Genomic DNA, 19,483 nt, shown 5'->3' on the forward strand with positions numbered 1-19,483 from the left:
AGAAGCACAATAATCCAATTTGGATTATTTATTTAAACATTTCGTTTTTGTAAATTAAATATACACTCATATGTTGTGACAATAATTGTTTTAGATTTATACAATATACTGCTGGAGAATTTTATTGAACACTGCAAATCGTCATACAGAGCAAAATTGTCGCCATTATAAGTGCATTATAAGTATTGCAAAAACATCAAACAGCCTTTGCAAAAAACGTTCGGTAATCAGTGTTGTTACAGAAAGATAAAAGCTGCCCAAGATGTAACCCTGTAGGATCATTTATTTACAATAGCAGTAAAAACGATATTTGTTATAAAATGAGCCCTGAGCACAGTTCATGAGGCAAAAGAGATTGATAGAACATTATTATAGAGTTTCACAAGTAAATGCAGTGCTAATGAACATGATAAATGACAGATATGAGCGTTAAGATGATGAACAAGTGATGTTGCAGCAGCGCTCTGGAGGCTGAACCGCTCCGCCGTTTAATTATTGAGCGCTTGTCAAGAAGATGGCGGCTTCCTGGGCGGCATGATAAGATGTAGAGTTAGCTAAATCTACAGTGAAAGGTGCACCCAGGGTTGAATTCGTTTTCTGAGTCCTCTCTCGCGATTTTTATAGTAAATTAACAAATCGGAACGAGTAAGTATTTTGTACTACGGAATGAAAGAATAATATTTTGCAGCTTTCTGTGACGGCTAACGGTACATTCGCCATTTTTTAGGGAAGCTAAGCGAGTAGCCAGGGACGAAACAACTGATGTTGAACTGTGCAACTCGAATAAAATGCCACTTGCTATTCTAACAGTAAATAAAACAGTAAAATGAAACATGTAACATTTTCTGTGTTATGCCGAATAAATATGTAGAATTGACAGCGTCTAACGGGATATTTGCTATTGAAGCTAACTGGCTGCCCACTGAATCTCATTGAACATTTTAGCTAGCATGCTAAAAACTAGCAGCCAATGTAAGTTGTATTTTAATATTATTTTGTGGTGAAAGTGTAAAATGAGAAAGTTTAATGCAAGACAGCGTATTGTTCAATAGCGTTTGTGTAAATGGTCTTTATTTAGAAATGCACATGCATTTGGATCATTGAAAAAAGCGCTAGATTTTTCTAAAAGGGGTGGATTGTTTGGTTTGTTTATCAAGATGGCGGCACCCAGACAAGGGAGGCATGAAAATCCACATATGAACTCTTAACACACAATCCTGCAAAATCAACCTCTCTAATAGCATTTTATTTTGATGCATACTGGAAATATTATTTATACGCCATATAAGCAAAGCCACATTTAACTTTGCGGTTTATTATTACGTTGTGATATTTCATAGTAACCACTTAAGCGAAATGTGATATTTTGTTTGGTTCACCGCCCATTTTTATTCGTTAGCTTGTGTGTTAGCATAGCCGCTTAGCTGCTAACTACTAGGCGCTTGTGCTGCAGCTAGCCTCGACAAGATGGCGGCATTCACATCTTCGCTGTGCTACTCATTATCTCAGATAAACATTTAACCCAGTGCCACAATTTTCTTCCAAAAATGCACGGAAGGCCAGCTGCATGTGACGATAAGGATTTGGGATTGTTTTTCTTTATTACTCCCCGAATGAGCATTTGTTGAACTGCCGGTATTTGTCTGTTATTCGCTCGTGACCGAAAAGCGTCTTTTGCCGCTAAAATGGCGGTTCGCGCATATTTGAGCTAACGTTAACCGGCTAACACCCATTACGCTCGCATTTTTCGTTATATTTTCTACCTTTGTGGTGTAAACAAATACAATATTCAGGTTTTAACGAACATTTCAAGTACGACGGCTACCGTTTGTTTGGGAAACCGTGTGGTTATCCGCCGCATTTCTGTGACCTATTTAGCTCGCGAAGCTACGTAGCGCGCTAATCCTGTTAGCGCTAAAACAATAGCTTTTGACACACGAATGCTGTTTCCATCCACACTAAACCCCGGGCTGTGCGTGGGATTTGTGTCTCGCTAGAGACGTGGAAATGGCTTCTTCAGGCACAACGGTTCTGCAGCCGCGCTGGAAGAGAGTTCTGGGCTGGTCCGGCCCGGTTCCGCGCCCGAGACACGGACACCGAGCTGTGGCCATTAAAGAGCTGATGGTGGTGTTCGGCGGAGGGAATGAAGGGATTGTGGATGAGCTGCACGTTTATAACACAGGTGATCAGTTTATGTGTTATTTGCAATAAACAGGTCAACTACTTGCATACATCTTTTTTTAAACGGGCTATTTTGTGCAGCATTCCAGCTGTTGTTATTTTGTTAGCCAGATAACGTTATTCTCCTGCTATGACTTGGTGGCCAGATTTAGTATTTTGCTGCTTCTGGTTTTATAAAGAAAAAACATATTCAAGTTGATTTTGAATGGTACGTACAGACACCAGCACAGCTTTCGTTTTAATTCTTCACCATCTAAATTGATTCCTGGACTAACTTAAATGTTTACAGCGTTAGCCCGGCTGCATTAGCTCGCCAAGCGGTTAGCAGCTAGCCACCCAGGAAAAGAAAATCTGCATAAATGATCAGCTACCCGAGCTAACTAGCCGTAAGGAATGTGCACGAATTTTGCAATAATTAGTTGAGGAGTTGAGACTCGCAACTAACAGTCCTCACATCACTGGAATGTCATGAATGAATTTGTTGCTAAATATGTTGTGTATTTGGGTGAGCTGCTTTGTGTTGCGTAAAGCTGTTGTGTATAACCCTCAGAGAGCTAAGTGTATGTTTAGGTGTCAGCTAGCCAGCTAACGCTATAGCACTAGCCGTCTTCAGCTAGCCAAGGTGCAGAACTGGTAACGTTACGCCAGAAAAAAATGCAAAGAGAAATGGCGGGTTAAAAAGAACGCCTGTTACGTCATCACAACACACACAAGCCCCGCCCACCGTATTTCCCGCATTGCTAAATAAATACAGTGGAAAGAATGAATGAACTAGAAACAACACAGTGAGTTTTTTTAAATGCCATGGAAACTTATGAAATCTGTTTGATACGTCCAGGAAATGCTATATGTGCATGTTATACATATGAGAAATACAATAACCCCAAAATATGCAGTGTATAGAGGAATTTTGTGAAATGTAGTACATGCAATAGATTAGGTTAAAGGGTAGTTCACCAAAAATTCTGTCATGATTTACTCACCCTCTAGTTGTTCCAAACCTGTATACATTTCTTTGTTCAGTTGAACACAGAAAGATATTTCACCTAATGCCCCATTGACTACCATAGTAGGAAAAATCACAATGGTAGTCAAAAGTGCCCCAGAACTGTTTGCTGTCCTACATTCTTCAAAATATTTTTTTTTGTTTTCAACAGAACAAAACAATTATGAAGTAATTTCCTAATTGTGTAGTCAATGGGGTCCAAGAACTGTTTGGTTATATATAAGCATTCTTCCAAATATCTTTCTCTTTGTTCATCAGAACAAAGACATTTATACAGGTTTGGAACAACCCGAATGTGTGTTAATGATGACAGAATGTTTATTTTTGGGTGAACTATCCCTTTTAATATAGTATTGATTATATGATTGTTAGTTTGATTATAAAGTGAGTAAATTAATGGGATGAGATATAAGATTATCATTCGTTCGTCAGTTGTTCGCCCTCATTTTCATTCCCAATCTTTTTTCTTCTGCAAAACATAAAGATATTATGAAGAACATTGGTAACTAAACAACATTGTCCCCCATTGACTTCCATTTTATTGACACAAAACCGCTGAGACATTTTTCAAAATATATTTTTCATGTTTTGAATGACAAGATAGTAAATAATGACAGTTAATTTTATAAACTACCCCCAGCTGACCACAATATTGCCTTGAACTTGTTTTACATTTTACAATTGTGCAACTTTTAGCATTTGAAGCAAAAAATCATTGCATCTCACCAGTGAATGACCATTTTTCATCACAGCACTTCACATAACACAGTTATATGTTTCTCAACAGCGACCAATCAGTGGTTTATTCCTGCTGTCCGGGGGGACATTCCTCCTGGCTGTGCTGCATATGGGTTTGTGTGTGATGGCACCAGACTTCTTGCCTTCGGGGGTATGGTCGAGTATGGAAAGTACAGCAATGACCTTTATGAACTACAGGTAAGCCCATCACCATAATTTCAACAAGTAAAATGTTGTATTCAGTGTGACCTTTTTTATTTTTGCATCAGCTCTGGTCATTTGACAATTATTGCTTCAATAACTGCAAAGATGTTAACTACTGTTTTGGATTAAAGAGTGTTTGTGTTTAAACAGGCCAGTCGATGGGAGTGGAAACGGTTGAAGCCAAAAGCTCCTAAAAATGGACCACCGCCTTGTCCCCGTCTGGGTCACAGTTTTTCTCTCGTTGGAAACAAATGCTATTTGTTTGGCGGGCTTGCTAATGACAGTGAAGATCCCAAAAACAATATTCCAAGGTACAAAACCAATTTTTACAGTTAATGTTTAAAATGGTTTTCGACAAGGTCTTATAGGAATGTTTGAGGAGCAGGTCCAGAGTTCCAAGTTCTTTGTCATACACCAGATACTTAAATGACCTGTACACACTGGAGCTTCGTCCGGGATCAAGCGCAGGAGGCTGGGACATCCCTATTACATACGGCGTGCTGCCGCCACCTCGTGAGAGCCACACAGCTGTTGTTTACACAGAGAAAACATCCAAAAAGTCTCGTCTCATCATCTACGGTGGTATGAGTGGGTGCCGCCTTGGAGACCTCTGGACTTTAGACATAGGTAAGTAAAAGCACTGGATCAAAACTTTCTTTTAGGAAAACACTTTTTTTAACTGATATATGTGAACTGTTTGTAATGATCCTTCTCTGTTGTGTAGATACTTTGACCTGGAACAAACCCGCTATAAGTGGCACAGCACCTCTGCCCCGCAGTCTGCACTCTGCCACCACTATAACCAACAAGTGAGTCTTTTCACATGCGCTGCAACGTGCCTAGCTACATATTTAATTTAGGGAGAAAATGGTTAAGATGTGGTTATTAATGTACATTAATGATCTTATTGTGCTTAGTGTAGCGGTGCATGTTATTTCACAAGTAGTAAAAACATTGTGACCGCTTCTGTTGACTTAGATTGGTTTGTGTGGGTTTTTTTTTTACTAATTTCGCCTATTTTCCTCATAGGATGTTTGTATTTGGTGGATGGGTCCCTCTGGTTATGGATGATGTCAAAGTGGCAACTCATGAGAAAGAATGGAAGTGCACTAACACATTGGCATGCTTAAATCTAGGTAGATACCTTTATCTATATTGTTCAGTAATCAAATCTGTTTAAAGGAGTAGTTCACAATCAAAAAAAAAAGTCTGTCATCATTTAGTCTCTTGTCATTTCAAACCTGTATGACTTTCTTCTGCAGAGCACAAAAGAAGATATTTTGAAAAATGTTGGTAACAGAACAACACAGCCCCCCATTCACCATTCATGTAAACAACATTCTTCAAAATATCTTCTTTTGTGTTCTGCAGAAGAAGTCATACAGGTGTGAAATGACAAGAGGGTGAGTAAATGATGACAGAATATTCGTTTTGAAGGTGAACTACTTCTTTAATATTTCCACCTTTTATCTGTGGTCAGCATTTTGTAACTGAGCTTTTGTCACAGTGCATTTTGCGCGTTCAATTCTGCCTTAGAATGTGATTAAAATGAGCGTCTTGGGGAGGTGGTATATGTTGCCTTTTGTAAAAGCATAATAATCGCCTGTGATGGCTTTAAATGCAAACTTAAAAGGTTTGTAAACAGTAAGTCATTAAAGCACATTTGACTTTTATACCTCTTAGATGCAATGTCTTGGGAAACTATCTTGATGGACACACTAGAGGATAATATCCCAAGGGCCAGAGCTGGACACTGTTCAGTGGCCATTAACAACAGGCTGTACGTCTGGAGTGGCAGGGATGGCTACCGCAAAGCCTGGAACAATCAAGTTTGCTGCAAGGATCTTTGGTACCTGGAGACAGGTAAGCTAAGCATAATCTTAAAAAAAGTAAGTCCTTCATTGCATACTACATTATTTTATACATTTTTAAAATGTATAATCTTCTCCTAATCAGATCGTCCTCAGGCCCCGTCGCGGGTACAGCTGGTCCGTGCCAACACCAACTCTCTTGAGGTCAGTTGGGGGGCGGTGCCCACTGCTGACACTTACCTGCTACAGCTGCAGAAATATGACATCCCTGCTGCAATGGCTGCCACATCTCCGACTGCCACCCACACCCCTTCTTTACCGACAAACTCGCCCAAGAGCCCTGTTCCCGCTGCTGCCGCGCCTGCCACTCAGAGCATGCCCCTGTCTGGGGTCACGCTGTTACAACAAGTTCCTTCACCCACCACCTCCATGCCAAGCAGTCCGCTGGCAGCCTCACCCCGTGGACCAGGTAGAACATCGCCTAATCATGCCAATAATCTAATCTGAGATATTAATGTGTCATTTTTTAAATTTAAACTGTAAGGTTGCCAGTTTGTGGTATTACTTCAATAACGCTTACTCATTCTCATATTACTTCTCTTTTGGTGATAATGCCTTGTTTTGAAAAAGACAAGAAAAAGCGATAGCAGTATTTCCCTTGAAATGGGAATTATTTATACAATGTTTTGCACTTGAGTGCAAGCACAAAATACACATGCAAGCACGCACACACATGCAAGCACGCACGCACACACACACGCGCACACACACACACACACACACACACACACACACACACACACACACACACACACGCAGCATGGTTATCACAGAGAAGCACACATGTAAGATGAAGGAGAGACAAACACGGGTCAAATATTATACAGACTATAAATTCCTTTATGTAATAATACATAAATTAAGTAGAATGTTACATTTTATAGTTATTTTAATAAATACGAAAACTTAAAATTCTTATGCTGTTGTTAGCAGCTCCCCCGGTCAGGCAAACAGTGCAAAACAATTTGTAATGACAATGTCCCGATGTTTTTCTCATTCACAGCTATTCTTAAAGTGGCAGCACCTCATTCAGCAGCTGGGGCTTCAGTTGTTACTGTGCACCAGGCAACCCCAGGGAGCAAATCTCCAGTCACAGTTACATCACTTCCTGCGGGAGTCCGCATGGTTGTCCCTGCGCAGAGCACCCAAGGAACTGTATGAATCCATCTTAAACCTTATTGTATTTTTACTTTGAAACGAATTCAGTTGATTTTGTTTTTAAAACATTTTTTGACACTGTTTTACTCTAGCCAATCGGCAGCAGCCCTCAGATGAGCGGCATGGCTGCTTTGGCTGCAGCTGCAGCTGCCACACAGAAGATCCCGCCCTCTTCCACAACCACTGTGCTAAATGTTCCAGCTGGAGCAACCATCATGAAAACTGTTGCTATGACTCCGGGATCCACAACTTTACCGGCTAATGTCAAAGTAGCTTCACCTATAATGGTAAGCAGGTTTCTTAGCAAATGGGTGTGTTGTACTGCAAAAGCACATTTAGGTAGAAACTTATGAACAGTGCAGACCCTGAATTTCTGCTGACCCTTAATACTAAATATTGCTTCCTTTTTTTCACTCTGTTTTCTCTCACTGATGTGTCTTGTTCCATCTTTTCTGTTCTAGGTTACTAACCCTGCTACCCGAATGCTGAAAACGGCAGCGGCACAGGTTGGCACTTCAGCCATCACTACTCCCAACACCCCGACACGCCCCATCATCACTGTACACAAATCAGGCACGGTGACTGTGGCTCAGCAGGCTCAGGTCGTCACCACAATGGTTGGAGGAGTCACCAAAACTATAACTCTTGTTAAGAGCCCCATCACTATGGGTAGCGGTGGCACTCTGGTAAGTGGACAATTTAGAAATTCAAAGCGGTTTATAATAATGTGTTAACTCAAGTACAAAAATGAAGAGTTTTATTGAATCATTTACTGTTTATAGCTCTCCAGCCTTGGAAAAATGATGTCTGTCGTTCAGACAAAACCAGTGCAAACCTCTGCTGTGACTGGGCAGGCTGGAAGCAGTCCCGTCACACTAATACAGGTCAGCTGCGCCGCCCTTATGGAGGAATTTAAAGGCATGGCTCTATATATGAATGCAAATTGGGTGAATTTCCTTTGTCTTTCTCTTAGACAAAGACTCCTTTGCCCGCCGGTACCATCCTGAAGCTGGTGACTTCTGCAGATGGCAAGCCCACTACCATCATTACAACGTCTCAGGCAGGAGGAACCGGAACGAAGCCCACTATACTGGGCATCAGCAGTGTCTCTCCAACCACCGCCAAACCAGGAACAACCTATATTAAAACCATTCCCATGTCTGCCATTCAACAAGGAGCAGCAGGTCTGTTTTTCTGCTCATAAAATTTGTGCTTATGCAGAAATTGAATGGACTTGCTTCTCAGCATTTATGTACTCGCATAACAAAACGCACATAAAATCATTTTGTTTATATGAAACTGTGGGCTTACAATGAACAACTTTCTTTTATTTTCTGTCTCTTTTCTTAGGTTTGACCAGCAGTGCTGGCATCAAATCCCCCTACACAATTATCACCACCAAAGTTGGCACTCCTGGCACAGGCACACCTGGCAAATTCATAACCACTGTGCCTAAGCTGACAGGCGCTGGACAACATGGAGTCACGCAGGTGAGTACTGTTTAACCCCATGACCTCTGAAAATGTAACAGTCATAACAAATAGATAAGTGACCCTTAAGCACTCATCCAAACGTATTGTATTTGTTCTTAGGTGGTCTTGAAGGGGGTACCGGGTCAGCCAGGCACCATCCTGCGCACACTTCCTATGGGTGGAGTGCGTCTGGTTTCTCCAGGCACTGTGTCAGCTGGGAAACCCACTGTTACGACACTGGTGGTCAAGGGCACCACAGGTATGAATATTCAGACTAATGCTAAACATATAATCTAAACTATGCTTTAATATTAGAGCTCCGGAGGTCACGTGACCCATTCTCTTTACACCACCATACTGGCTGGCAATGACAGTCGGGAGTGAATATGAAATGAATGGCACCAGCATGAGTTTCAAAGCAACAGAGTTCACTGCACACTTTAATTCAAAAGACATAGACATGTACATAGCAAAACTGAATAGATTAAACGTAACAGGTCCCTATAATCCCCCCGGGGTGCTTTTAACATGAATCAATAACGCAGTAATACTCAAATATGGCTCGCTAGATCCATTTTCCTCTAGAGTTTAGCCCCAACTCTGATAAACACCTGAACAAGCCAATCCAAGTGTTAAAGAACATGTCACGTTCGACTTAATGCGGGGCTGCGCAGATTGCTTGGCGTATGACATTAAAGGACCGCGAGAGCGATCGCGATTAGCTTGTTCAGGTGTGTTTTTTTTAGAGTTGGGGCTGAACTCGACAGGAGAATGGATCTCGCGAGCCAGACTTGAGTATCACTAGCCAGGTTTCCATTACCCTTCAAAATGCACAAATTGAAATGGCACATTGAAAATACGCCCAATGGAAACGCATCAATTTCGCAAAAACTCCCATGTATCGCAAAAAAGTTCTCACGCTCGTATGAGGTGTTTTTCAGGCAATACGATGAAGACATATTTCGCAAAACTGCAATGGAAACCCTTTTTGTCGTATTTACAAGTGGCGTATAAAAAGTTAAATGACCATTCGCGGTATGTTTTGGCAGAACATTTGAAAAGATAGGATGTAAGGAATTCACATTAAGTAATATATTATTTGATGGGCCAAATGCAGGAAAACGAGTGAGTGTAGTATGGAGATTTATTAGGAACAGTGAGGTAATATGAAAAAATATAAGGAAATATAGACATTTCTCTTCACTCTTTCACCACAGTAGGTGGCACTATGCACTAAAGTTTGTTTGCAACCTGCCATAAAACGTACAAAGTACGGCCAGAATGTCTTAATACACTTTAATCACATAACATCATTTAATGGAAAGGCAGTCATTCCGCGATATTGTTTTAATCGACATTTAGGGAACACCGCTTGAATTTTGCGCAAATCTGTAATGGAAACCTGGCTACTGCAATAAAGGAACGAATGGCATTCCTGACCTACACTATCCTGATATCTAACGTTACAACTACCTCATCAACTTTCCCTCGTCCTACTCCGGAGACTTTTTAAAAAGCCTGGAGAGGTACAAATGGAAGCAGTCTAATTTTGTGATAAATATTCAACTTTGGAGTGTGCCGGCTAAAACTGGCTTTGTCTTCACTGGAGGGTTTGTTAGCTAATGTAATCGACTCTAGCTGTCCTTGTTTGGATAGCCAGCATAGCTAAATCGTTGTAAGTAACTTTACAATAGACACCATTCATGAAATCAAAATAAAATGATTTCCCCTTTGCTTTCCCCCGCCTGTGCTGGAATCCTGTTGCATAGCATCTGTACACCATGTTGAAATAGTAAGGTCTAAACAGTCTTGTTTTAAATGATTGTTCGACCACTGTCGATATCAATGCTTCAGCCGCTCTAGCTCTCTCCTGAATACCTGCCAAAATGGCGGAGATTAGATTGCGTGACATCAACTTCCGGAGCTCTATATGCACCTTTCTCAAATCATTTAATAAAATTACATACGAATTTCCCTGTATGAATGTAGGTGTCACGACTTTGGGTACAGTGACTGGTACTGTGTCCACCAGTGGGGTTGGGGGCAGTGTGGCAAGCACAATCGCCAGCCTGGCAACTCCCGTCACCACCCTTGCCCCTGTAACTACTTTATCCAGCCAAGTTATCAATCCAGCGGCTATCACTGTATCTGCTGCACAGACAAGCCTCGCCACCACCACGATACAAGTGAGACATCTGATCCAATTTAACTGTATTTACTTTATTTACTTATTAGCAACACAGTTTTTTTATTCAAAATAAAAATATTTCATTTTTCTTATAGTCTGCTGCACAGCCTACTAAAGTTACTCTGATCACCACACCAAGTGGTGCTGAGGATCAGCCCGCACAGGATCTTCCTGTTTCTATCCTGGCATCTCCCACCTCTGATCAGCCCTCCAACACTGGTGCTGATGCTGGTGATGCCGCTGGCGAAGGTGCTGCTACCGTTACTATCATCTGCTCCAACCCACCATGCGAGACCCACGAGACCGGAACGACCAATACGGCTACAACAGCTTCTGCCAAGATCTGTTCCAACCCTCCCTGCGAAACGCACGTCACAGGCACCACCAACACGGCCACGACTGCCTCTGCTAACATGGGCGGAGTGCAGCAGGTGTGCACCAACCCACCCTCAGAGACACACGACACGGGCACCACCAACACAGCCACCACTGCCAGCTGCAACATGGGCTCTACAGAGATGGGCACGGTGAACAGCAAGACAGAGTCTTCTACGGCGGGTACATCCTCAGCCTCTGTTTCGGAACCAGCGGGTTCTGCTGGGGAAGGCGGTTCTGCTGGGGAAGGCGGTTCTGCTGCGGAAGGCGGTTCTGCATCTGGCACCATGCGTCCTGAGAATCAACGCACGGGTACCACCAACACCTCCACCACTGCCAGCTGCAACATGGGCTCTACAGAGATGGGCACAGTGAACAGCAAGACAGAGTCTTCTACGGCGGGTACATCCTCAGCCTCTGTTTCGGAACCAGCAGGGTCTGCTGCGGAAGGCGAGTCTGCTGCGGAAGGCAGTTCTGCATCTGGCACCATGCGTCCGGAGAATCACCGCACGGGTACCACCAACACCTCCACCACTGCTCGCTCCAACATGGGCTCTGATCAGACAGGAACAGTTCAGAGCTCCAGCAAGAGCCAAGCTGCAATCTCTTCCACGATGTTGCCTCTCTGTTCCAGCCCCTCTTCAGAGACGCTCCAGACCAGCACTGCAAACCCGGATGCCTTGTCTGCTCCAGGAGATGTCGAACAAGACTGCTCAAATCCACCTTGTGAGACACAAGAAACAGTCACAACCAATAGTGCTACACAATCAACCTCTGCGATGGGCAATGTGCAAACCAATGTTGCGCAGAGGGTGTGCTCTAATCCACCTTGTGAAACCCATGAGACGGTCACTACCAACACACCCACCCCAGCCTCATCTAATATTGGCGCTGGTCAGAATGCCACTGTGCAAAGGCTATGTTCCAATCCGCCCTGCGAAACCCATGAGACCGGCACTACCAACACACCCACCCAGGCCTCATCTACTATTGGTGACGGACAGAATGCCACTGTGCAAAGGGTATGTTCCAATCCACCCTGCGAAACCCACGAGACGGGCACTACCAACACGCCAACCCAATCTTCATCTAGTATTGGTCCTGAACAAAATGCCACTGTGCAAAGGGTATGTTCCAATCCACCCTGCGAAACCCACGAAACTGGTACTACAAGTACAGCCACCACAGCTACCAGCAGCTTAGAAACTGGAGATGGTACTGGTATGTACCTCATGCCACTGACCTTCTTTCTTATCCGTATATTAAATCTTAAGATGTTTATTTTTAAGTCAAATCTTGTCTAAAACAGCTTCTTAAAATGTTGTTGAATCACTTTTAATTTGGTGCGAGCATGTCAAACAGTGCAGTTGTGCTTTATCAAAGGTAAAGATTGTTGTTGATTGTCGTCATTGGTGTTGGTCCTTCAGCTCAGCAGGGTGGTGAAGAACAGGTTGACAGTGGAACCAGCTCAGAACCCACGTCCTCTACAGAACCAGCCAATCCCACAACACAAAGCAGAGCCATCACCACAGTGACACAAGCCACACCCACTCCAGGACCATCAGTACCGGTATGAATCTGTCATTGCATAAATTCCGATGTTTTGAGGTGCATGGTATCATATAAATGAGAGATGCGTGATGTAACCACCAATTAAAAACTTGTTAGATGATTTGTTACAATTGAATTACACAAATTCTATTTTCACAGATGCAAAGTACTTTTATTTCTGATTGTTTACTCATTTTCTCTCGTGCAGGAGATCTCATCCATGGCTGGTTCTGCAGTAGTGGCTGAGGTTCCAGGAGAGTCAGAGGCTATGGAGCAGACCAGTGCTGAAGCTGCGGCCGCTGGAGAAGAACCCATGCAGACAGAGTGCCAGGGAGACCTGGGTGAGGAAGCAGCCGTCAGGGTGGTTGCCATAGATGAAGCTGCGGATGAGGGCACCATGGTGCAAGTTCATGTTGCCATGGAAGCGCAGCCAGGCCAGGGAGATCAGGATGAGGTAACACCTTGGAATAAGGTTGACGTAGAGTAGTTTGTGTTTCATTTTCATATCGTGCAGCCCTAATCAAGCCAATGATTTCTTGTCAAAGCAGATGGAGGCTGGTGTTGAGGGCACAGAAGCGATGAGTCTTGCTCCTCAGGACTCAGACGCCCTCTCTCTACCTCAGGAGCTGATGTCTGCAGAAGGTCAGCAAACTACCCTCATGGTGACCGGACTGACCCCGGAAGAGCTGGCTGTGACTGCAGCCGCTGAGGCAGCTGCGCAGGCAGCAGCTACAGAGGAGGCCCAGGCCCTCGCCATCCAAGCCGTACTGCAGGCAGCTCAACAGGCTGTGCTCAGTAAGTGAAGACCACTTTACACCAGAACTTTGAAAGTTTATACTACATTTATGCTGTTTGTTGTTTAGAGAGAGACAGAAAACCAAAATACACCTTGCAGATCTGTTTATTTGCACCCAATCAGATGCTAAATACAAATGTCACATTTGCACGACAACATTCTCACCTTCCTGCCATTCCTGTCGATGTTCTGTATCAGGCGGAAATGCAGGTCAGGAGCAGCGGTCCACCACCATCCCTATCGTCCTGACACAGCAGGAACTCGCAGCTCTCGTTCAGCAGCAGCAACAGCTGCAGGCAGCCGCAGCCCAGCAGCTGAGTGCCGAAGCGGCCGCAGCTGCGCTGCCCACCGAGGGTTTGGCTCCAGCAGACAGCCTCAACGACCCTGCATCTGAGAGCAACGGACACGAGATGGCGACTGCCGTTACGGCAGCTGTGGCCAGTCTCTTACCGCGTGCTGCTGCTGAAAGTACGACTTTTTCCCAATAATATTACATTTATATAGTATATTTACACTGAAAAAAATTTGGAGTGAAGTTTACTTGAAAAAAGCTAGGCAAGGTTTTCCACTCAGGAAATGTTAGTAAATTGATCAGAACTGTCCAAGTAAATGCTAAACCCATGTATAAGTAGTTTTTACTAGAAATTCCCAAGTACGGGGTCAAGTAAATTTTACTCATCCTTTGTTTGTAAATTTTATTTAAGTAATGCTTCTAAATATACTTATTTTATACTTAATATTTCTTAACAAGAGTCCTAGTTATCTTTTCCTCAGTAGTCTTTACTTGTTTGTTTTTTGTAAATATTACTTGAAATCATATGAGGTATTAATATGTGTTAAGTAAAATGTATCTGAAGACCAAAAACGCTGACAGGTATTTCACAAAAATACTTTGATTCAGTGTTTGAATTCAAATATTTAACAGCTTATTTAAAAAAACAGAGAAACAAATAAAAAAGGTAATCAAATAAATCAATTCAGATCCATTAAACCACCTTCACATTTCCTCTGGCATCAGTTAAAAATGTTTTATTGGTGAGAATGGTGAGTCCAATACCTGTGGAACAGATGAACATGGATGTTAATGCCACAATTAGATTATTTGTCATTAATAATTCAAATGAATTTATTGACCTTAATGCATTGAACATAGGCTAACGTTATACCAATTTTTAAACGTTAGAACAAATTAGTTCAAGATCCACCATTCTATCTGTAACAACAACGCCAGTTCAGAGCTAGCTAAGGCAGAGTTAGCTAAGGGTAAGTTAACACAGTAGGCTACTGCAAGTTTATCAATATCATATTGGTTATATACGGAGCATAAACTTGATTTAACTTTATGAATATGCATTACATGGTTAAGTTATTTGTCTAAGTTACGTAATGTTAGACATACGAGACTTGACACTACGTTAGCAAACTGAACACTGTCAACATATTAATAGCTTAACTTAGCATCACGTTAATTCTATTATCCATGTGCATAATAAAAAACAACCGCGTTTGCAAACGTTGTCCAGAAATGTTAGCAATACCGAGACTCGATAACAAGAACTCGAACTCAAACAAACCAGCGAAAATAAAGTTTATTAACGCTGCACTATGCTGCAAACGTTACTACATGAATTAAAAAGAAAACATTTAATGACTTAACATAGTTTAATCCCCTCAGGCACTGAAAAAAATGTTTCGATGCGCAAGCTTTCCTCAGGCTCTTCGCGCCAGTTGTAATGTCCGAAGTGCGCACGCGCAGCTATTATATGGCTGTGTGGAGTATAATTTACTTGCGTTCATCAGTTTTATACATCGCTTAATTTAATGACAAAACACCAAGAAAATATTACTTGGCATTTTCATTTAAATTTACTTATGTATTAGAGCACAAATAATTACAAAGGAACCTCAAGTAACACATTGAATTAAACGCGACATTTTAAAGTAGAAAGACAAAATACAACTTGCTTGTAAAACATACTCGAGTAATGCTAGCTTTATTTACAAACTCAAAAAATCATTTTTTACAGTGTACATCACAACTTGATTAAATTCTGGTTAATTCACTTAAATAAAAATCTTTCATTATATTTGGTGTGACTAAAACGTTTCAATTTTTTACTGTAGCTGTGGCCCCATCGAGTACTTTCGCACTATCTCAGCCCATGGTGGTCGCCAGCCCTGCTAAGATGCAAGCGGCCACTGCTTTAGCTGAAGTGGCCAATGGGATCGAGTCAGCATCTGGGGTGAGTTCAGCCATGGATCTATATAATCAAAATCTGAGATGAGTGTCAATGCAGCTGACAAGTTTCATATTTGAATTCAACTACCTTCATTTCAGAAGCAAGCAGCCCCTCCAGCAGTGGTGAAGCCACCTGTGAAGAAAGAGAATCAGTGGTTTGATGTTGGTATCGTCAAGGTTACGAACACGGTTGTCACTCACTATTACGTGCCGGCAGATGATTCGGCTGTTACTGATGTAAGTAAAAATGCTACTTTTTGCTTTTTTAGTAGTTTATCAATATTTGTGGTGCCAGTTTTATACTACCTATAAAAATATCATCTTGGCTGTATTTTTGCAGGATGACTCTGGTGCCATGCCGGACTACAGCCGAATGAAGAAGATAGAACTGTCTCCTGGCACTGCGTACAAGTTCCGTGTAGCTGGTATCAATGCGTGCGGTCGTGGAACGTTCTCCGAGGTCTCCGCTTTTAAGACCTGCTTACCTGGCTTCCCTGGAGCACCGTGTGCCATCAAAATCAGCAAGGTTGGTCACCACAAGCTAAAGACGCTTGTGTTTAATGCCAATCTACCTTTGAGTTTGTTTTTGGTAACTAATATATTTTATTCCTCAAATCTTTGCTGTCAGAGCCCTGATGGTGCCCACCTGACCTGGGAGCCTCCTTCAGTGACATCAGGGAAGATCATAGAGTATTCAGTGTATCTGGCCATACAGAGCTCGCAGACAGTCGAGGCGAAAGCGTCTGCTCCGGCACAGCTTGCCTTTATGCGGGTGTACTGTGGACCCAGTCCATCCTGCCTGGTGCAGTCGTCTAGTCTCTCCAACGCCCACATCGACTACACCACCAAACCCGCCATCATCTTCCGCATTGCCGCCCGTAACGAGAAGGGCTATGGTCCCGCCACGCAAGTCAGGTGGCTGCAAGGCAAGTAGCTCAGAATCTTTGTTTTGAAGGATTTGAATGTGTTGACATGTATTAACCTCCTATATAAGCGTCCCTATTTTTGAGCATTCTATTGATTGCAAAAACAAGTTCAGAACAAATGTTGAATGTTTTGGCTTTCAAATGATGCATAGTTTGGGAAAGATGATTGAATAATAATAGAAAACAAAGGTCATTCAAATGAGATGTGACGAAAAACGCCATTTTCATGGGCCCTGTGCATGTTAAAGTGTTAAAGCTATGAAAATATTGCTTATTGGTGCAGAATTTGGTTAATTTTGCAGAAACCAGTAAGGACGGTTCCGCAGCCAAACCAGCAGCAAAGAGACCAGTGTCTTCACCTGATATGTGAGGTTCTTAAATGTCTCTGTAAAAACCTACAAAATAATCGTGGTTGTGTTACTGTAGCTTGTCCAGACTTGAAAAACATTCAACGCGTTTTGAACTTCTTTTTTTGTAGGAAAGGCACCGGTATGAAGAAAGCCAGATCTGACCAGTGAGAGCTCACATGACGTCTGACCTCGCCCGCCTCTATGAGCTAAACCGTGACTGAACTCCACTTCCTGCTGAATGACCTTCTTGCTTCCACTCGCTCCCCATTTTCATCCTCTTCAACAGGATACGGGAGCTAAAAATAGGAGAACGTTTCAGACAAAAAAAGGATAATCCATTCGTGAAAAATCAGCTCCCATCACCGGACATATTGGTGCCATGGTGTATTTTTTAAACGAATCATAAATGTTCCTTCCTCCAAGTCGAAAGGACATGCTTTTGCTTTCCTGACAATTTTCTCTAAAGAGATTTCAATGGCAGCGTTCAGTCTAGTTATCAGATATTCGTTCTTTATCCATCCTTGATATTCATTTATTTTTAAGCTTATTTCAATACAAGCAATAGATAACAAAATAACATTTGCTCTTTGTCGGTTTGTTGATGTTTTCATTATTTGAACAAGGCTGTATATTTCAACGGTGTGCTAAGAAATGAAGGAGGAAGCGCGGACGAGACTTCACTGGGAAACTTCGAGATACGATTACAATGAAAACGAACAGCACTTGGTGACGCTTGAGAGGGAAAAGACTCTGCCATTATTAATTCACTGCGAGTTCAGTAGCTTGTTTTACATCACTGTGTTCATACATTTGCTGTGAGGGACAGAACCCGAGAGGCATAATGCTGAAGAGAAAAGGACTTCAACCCATGTAGATGAAATCGTACTACTTTTGCATTGCGTCAACTAAATCTTGTATAAAGAGCAAAAATCCCAAAAATAGTAAATGGTGATACAGGAGTTCTTCGTGTGTGGTTTATTTTTGTATTTTTTTTTTTAAGAAAAGTTCTTTCCTTCTTGTGTACGTGTGCTTCAGAGCAGCGTTTTGAACCTCACACCTCTCCTGAACATGTTACCAGCTGATTCCTGAAGTCATCTTGATTGTGGATTTGATGCGCTGGCTAGTGTCTGAAGGCCACAGTTTTTCATATCCCATCGTTTATGAATGATTTCAACCTTATTTTGGGAATTGTAGTATAAAATGTATGTATTTGTTCAGAAAATTTTCCCACAGCAAGGTCGATGAGTGAGAAAATATTTTGCAACCTTTCGTTTTCCACCTTGCATTTTTATTCTTGGCATTTATAGAAGCCTATACGTTAGACAAAGATGCTTTTTATTTTAATCTTCTCCCTGTCACCCTTTGCCTAGTCTATAGTTTAATTTAATTTCTCAATCTTACCTTTTATATTCTTGGTTTTGTGCGTTGGTAGATATAAACCGGAGTTTTCTCAAATTGTGCGGCAGATGTTTTCAGAACCTTTTCTGCGGGCGGTTTTGGGATGGTTAAGGATGCAGGCCTGTGTAAATGCTTAAGTGATGGGATTTTAGGAAAGGTGTGATGGACATTTCATTTTTTTGAATGGATATTAGAAACTGATTATTTCTGTTTCTCTAGTGGTTGGAAAATGTAAAGACGGATTGTTGGCTTAGCCGGAGTGCGAACTCAGTTGTAAATTAGTTCTTTCACATAGCAAGAAGTAAAACGAAAAACTCTTTGCCTTTTTTATATAATTATCTGTAACAAAATGTTTTTACATGTTGTCATCTATGGTTGCTTTTGTGTCTTGACATATAAAAGTAATGGAATTCTGTGGGCGTGTTCGTGTCCTGTGTTGCCTGCCGTTTAATTTTTGGTTTGCTTCATTGTTTTGTTTGTGTTGCTGATTCTGTCTTAGTCTTGTCCTTGAGAAATGTTATGTACCATGAATACAGATTGACCAGCAGTGGATTAAAGATTATTTATATTGGGGAAAAGCAAAGTTTTGGAATACGAACATTTGCCAATACAGTAGGTGAAGAGAATGCTGTTATTGAACCCAATTTGATTTAATTACAAAATATACATTTGTTGTATTCAAGGTTGTATTGGCCTTGATTTGGATTTTAGAAATTGAAGAAATAAAGTTTGGCTTCAGTTACTTGTTAAACAAGAGATGAGGCTTTACATTTGTAAATATCATTTAGCTAACATGGACATTTGAGTGGCATTATTAGCCTACATGAAGAAATGTAAACATTTTAATTTAAAAAATACTTTAAAAAGTTACTTCAAAAGAGTAATTAATAACTACCAGTTAGTTTGGATTTAAATTGCTCAGTAATTAATTATTAGCTTTATCAATCTTGACCACGTGGACCAAAGAAAATGTTCAGATATCACCAACCCTGTTCAATTATAAATTACGTTTTTAACCGAAATGTGCCTT

At 41.7% G+C, this 19,483-nt stretch overlaps 1 protein-coding gene across 1 annotated transcript; it reads left to right on the plus strand.

Annotated features, from left to right (window-relative positions):
• The first annotated feature begins 998 nt into the window (after window positions 1–998).
• Window positions 999–18,868, plus strand: hcfc1b (host cell factor C1b). The gene is made up of 27 exons (XM_057356723.1): window positions 999–2,182; window positions 3,975–4,123; window positions 4,280–4,440; window positions 4,548–4,756; window positions 4,854–4,938; window positions 5,159–5,265; window positions 5,813–5,992; window positions 6,086–6,409; window positions 7,004–7,155; window positions 7,251–7,445; window positions 7,620–7,844; window positions 7,941–8,042; window positions 8,132–8,342; window positions 8,509–8,648; window positions 8,751–8,889; window positions 10,620–10,816; window positions 10,914–12,414; window positions 12,621–12,763; window positions 12,953–13,198; window positions 13,290–13,539; window positions 13,739–14,008; window positions 15,665–15,783; window positions 15,879–16,016; window positions 16,120–16,305; window positions 16,408–16,705; window positions 17,008–17,071; window positions 17,184–18,868. The coding sequence occupies exons 1-27, from the start codon at window positions 2,008–2,010 to the stop codon at window positions 17,221–17,223; spliced, it is 6,006 nt and encodes a 2,001-aa protein (XP_057212706.1). The 5' UTR covers window positions 999–2,007; the 3' UTR covers window positions 17,224–18,868.
• Window positions 18,869–19,483: the final 615 nt, after the last annotated feature.

The sequence above is a fragment of the Triplophysa rosa genome, linkage group LG17 (genome assembly GCF_024868665.1).
Source record: "Triplophysa rosa linkage group LG17, Trosa_1v2, whole genome shotgun sequence".
NCBI lineage: Eukaryota > Metazoa > Chordata > Actinopteri > Cypriniformes > Nemacheilidae > Triplophysa > Triplophysa rosa.

What these genes read in the sequence shown, in the direction of transcription:
- hcfc1b (XM_057356723.1), top strand. Translation starts at nt 2,008, where the DNA reads ATGGCTTCTTCAGGCACAACGGTTCTGCAGCCGCGCTGGAAGAGAGTT. An exon ending in TGGGTAGCGGTGGCACTCTG is followed by an intron (nt 7,845 to 7,940) that starts GTAAGTGGACAA and finishes TACTGTTTATAG; the next exon opens with CTCTCCAGCCTTGGAAAAAT. An exon ending in GACAACATGGAGTCACGCAG is followed by an intron (nt 8,649 to 8,750) that starts GTGAGTACTGTT and finishes ATTTGTTCTTAG; the next exon opens with GTGGTCTTGAAGGGGGTACC.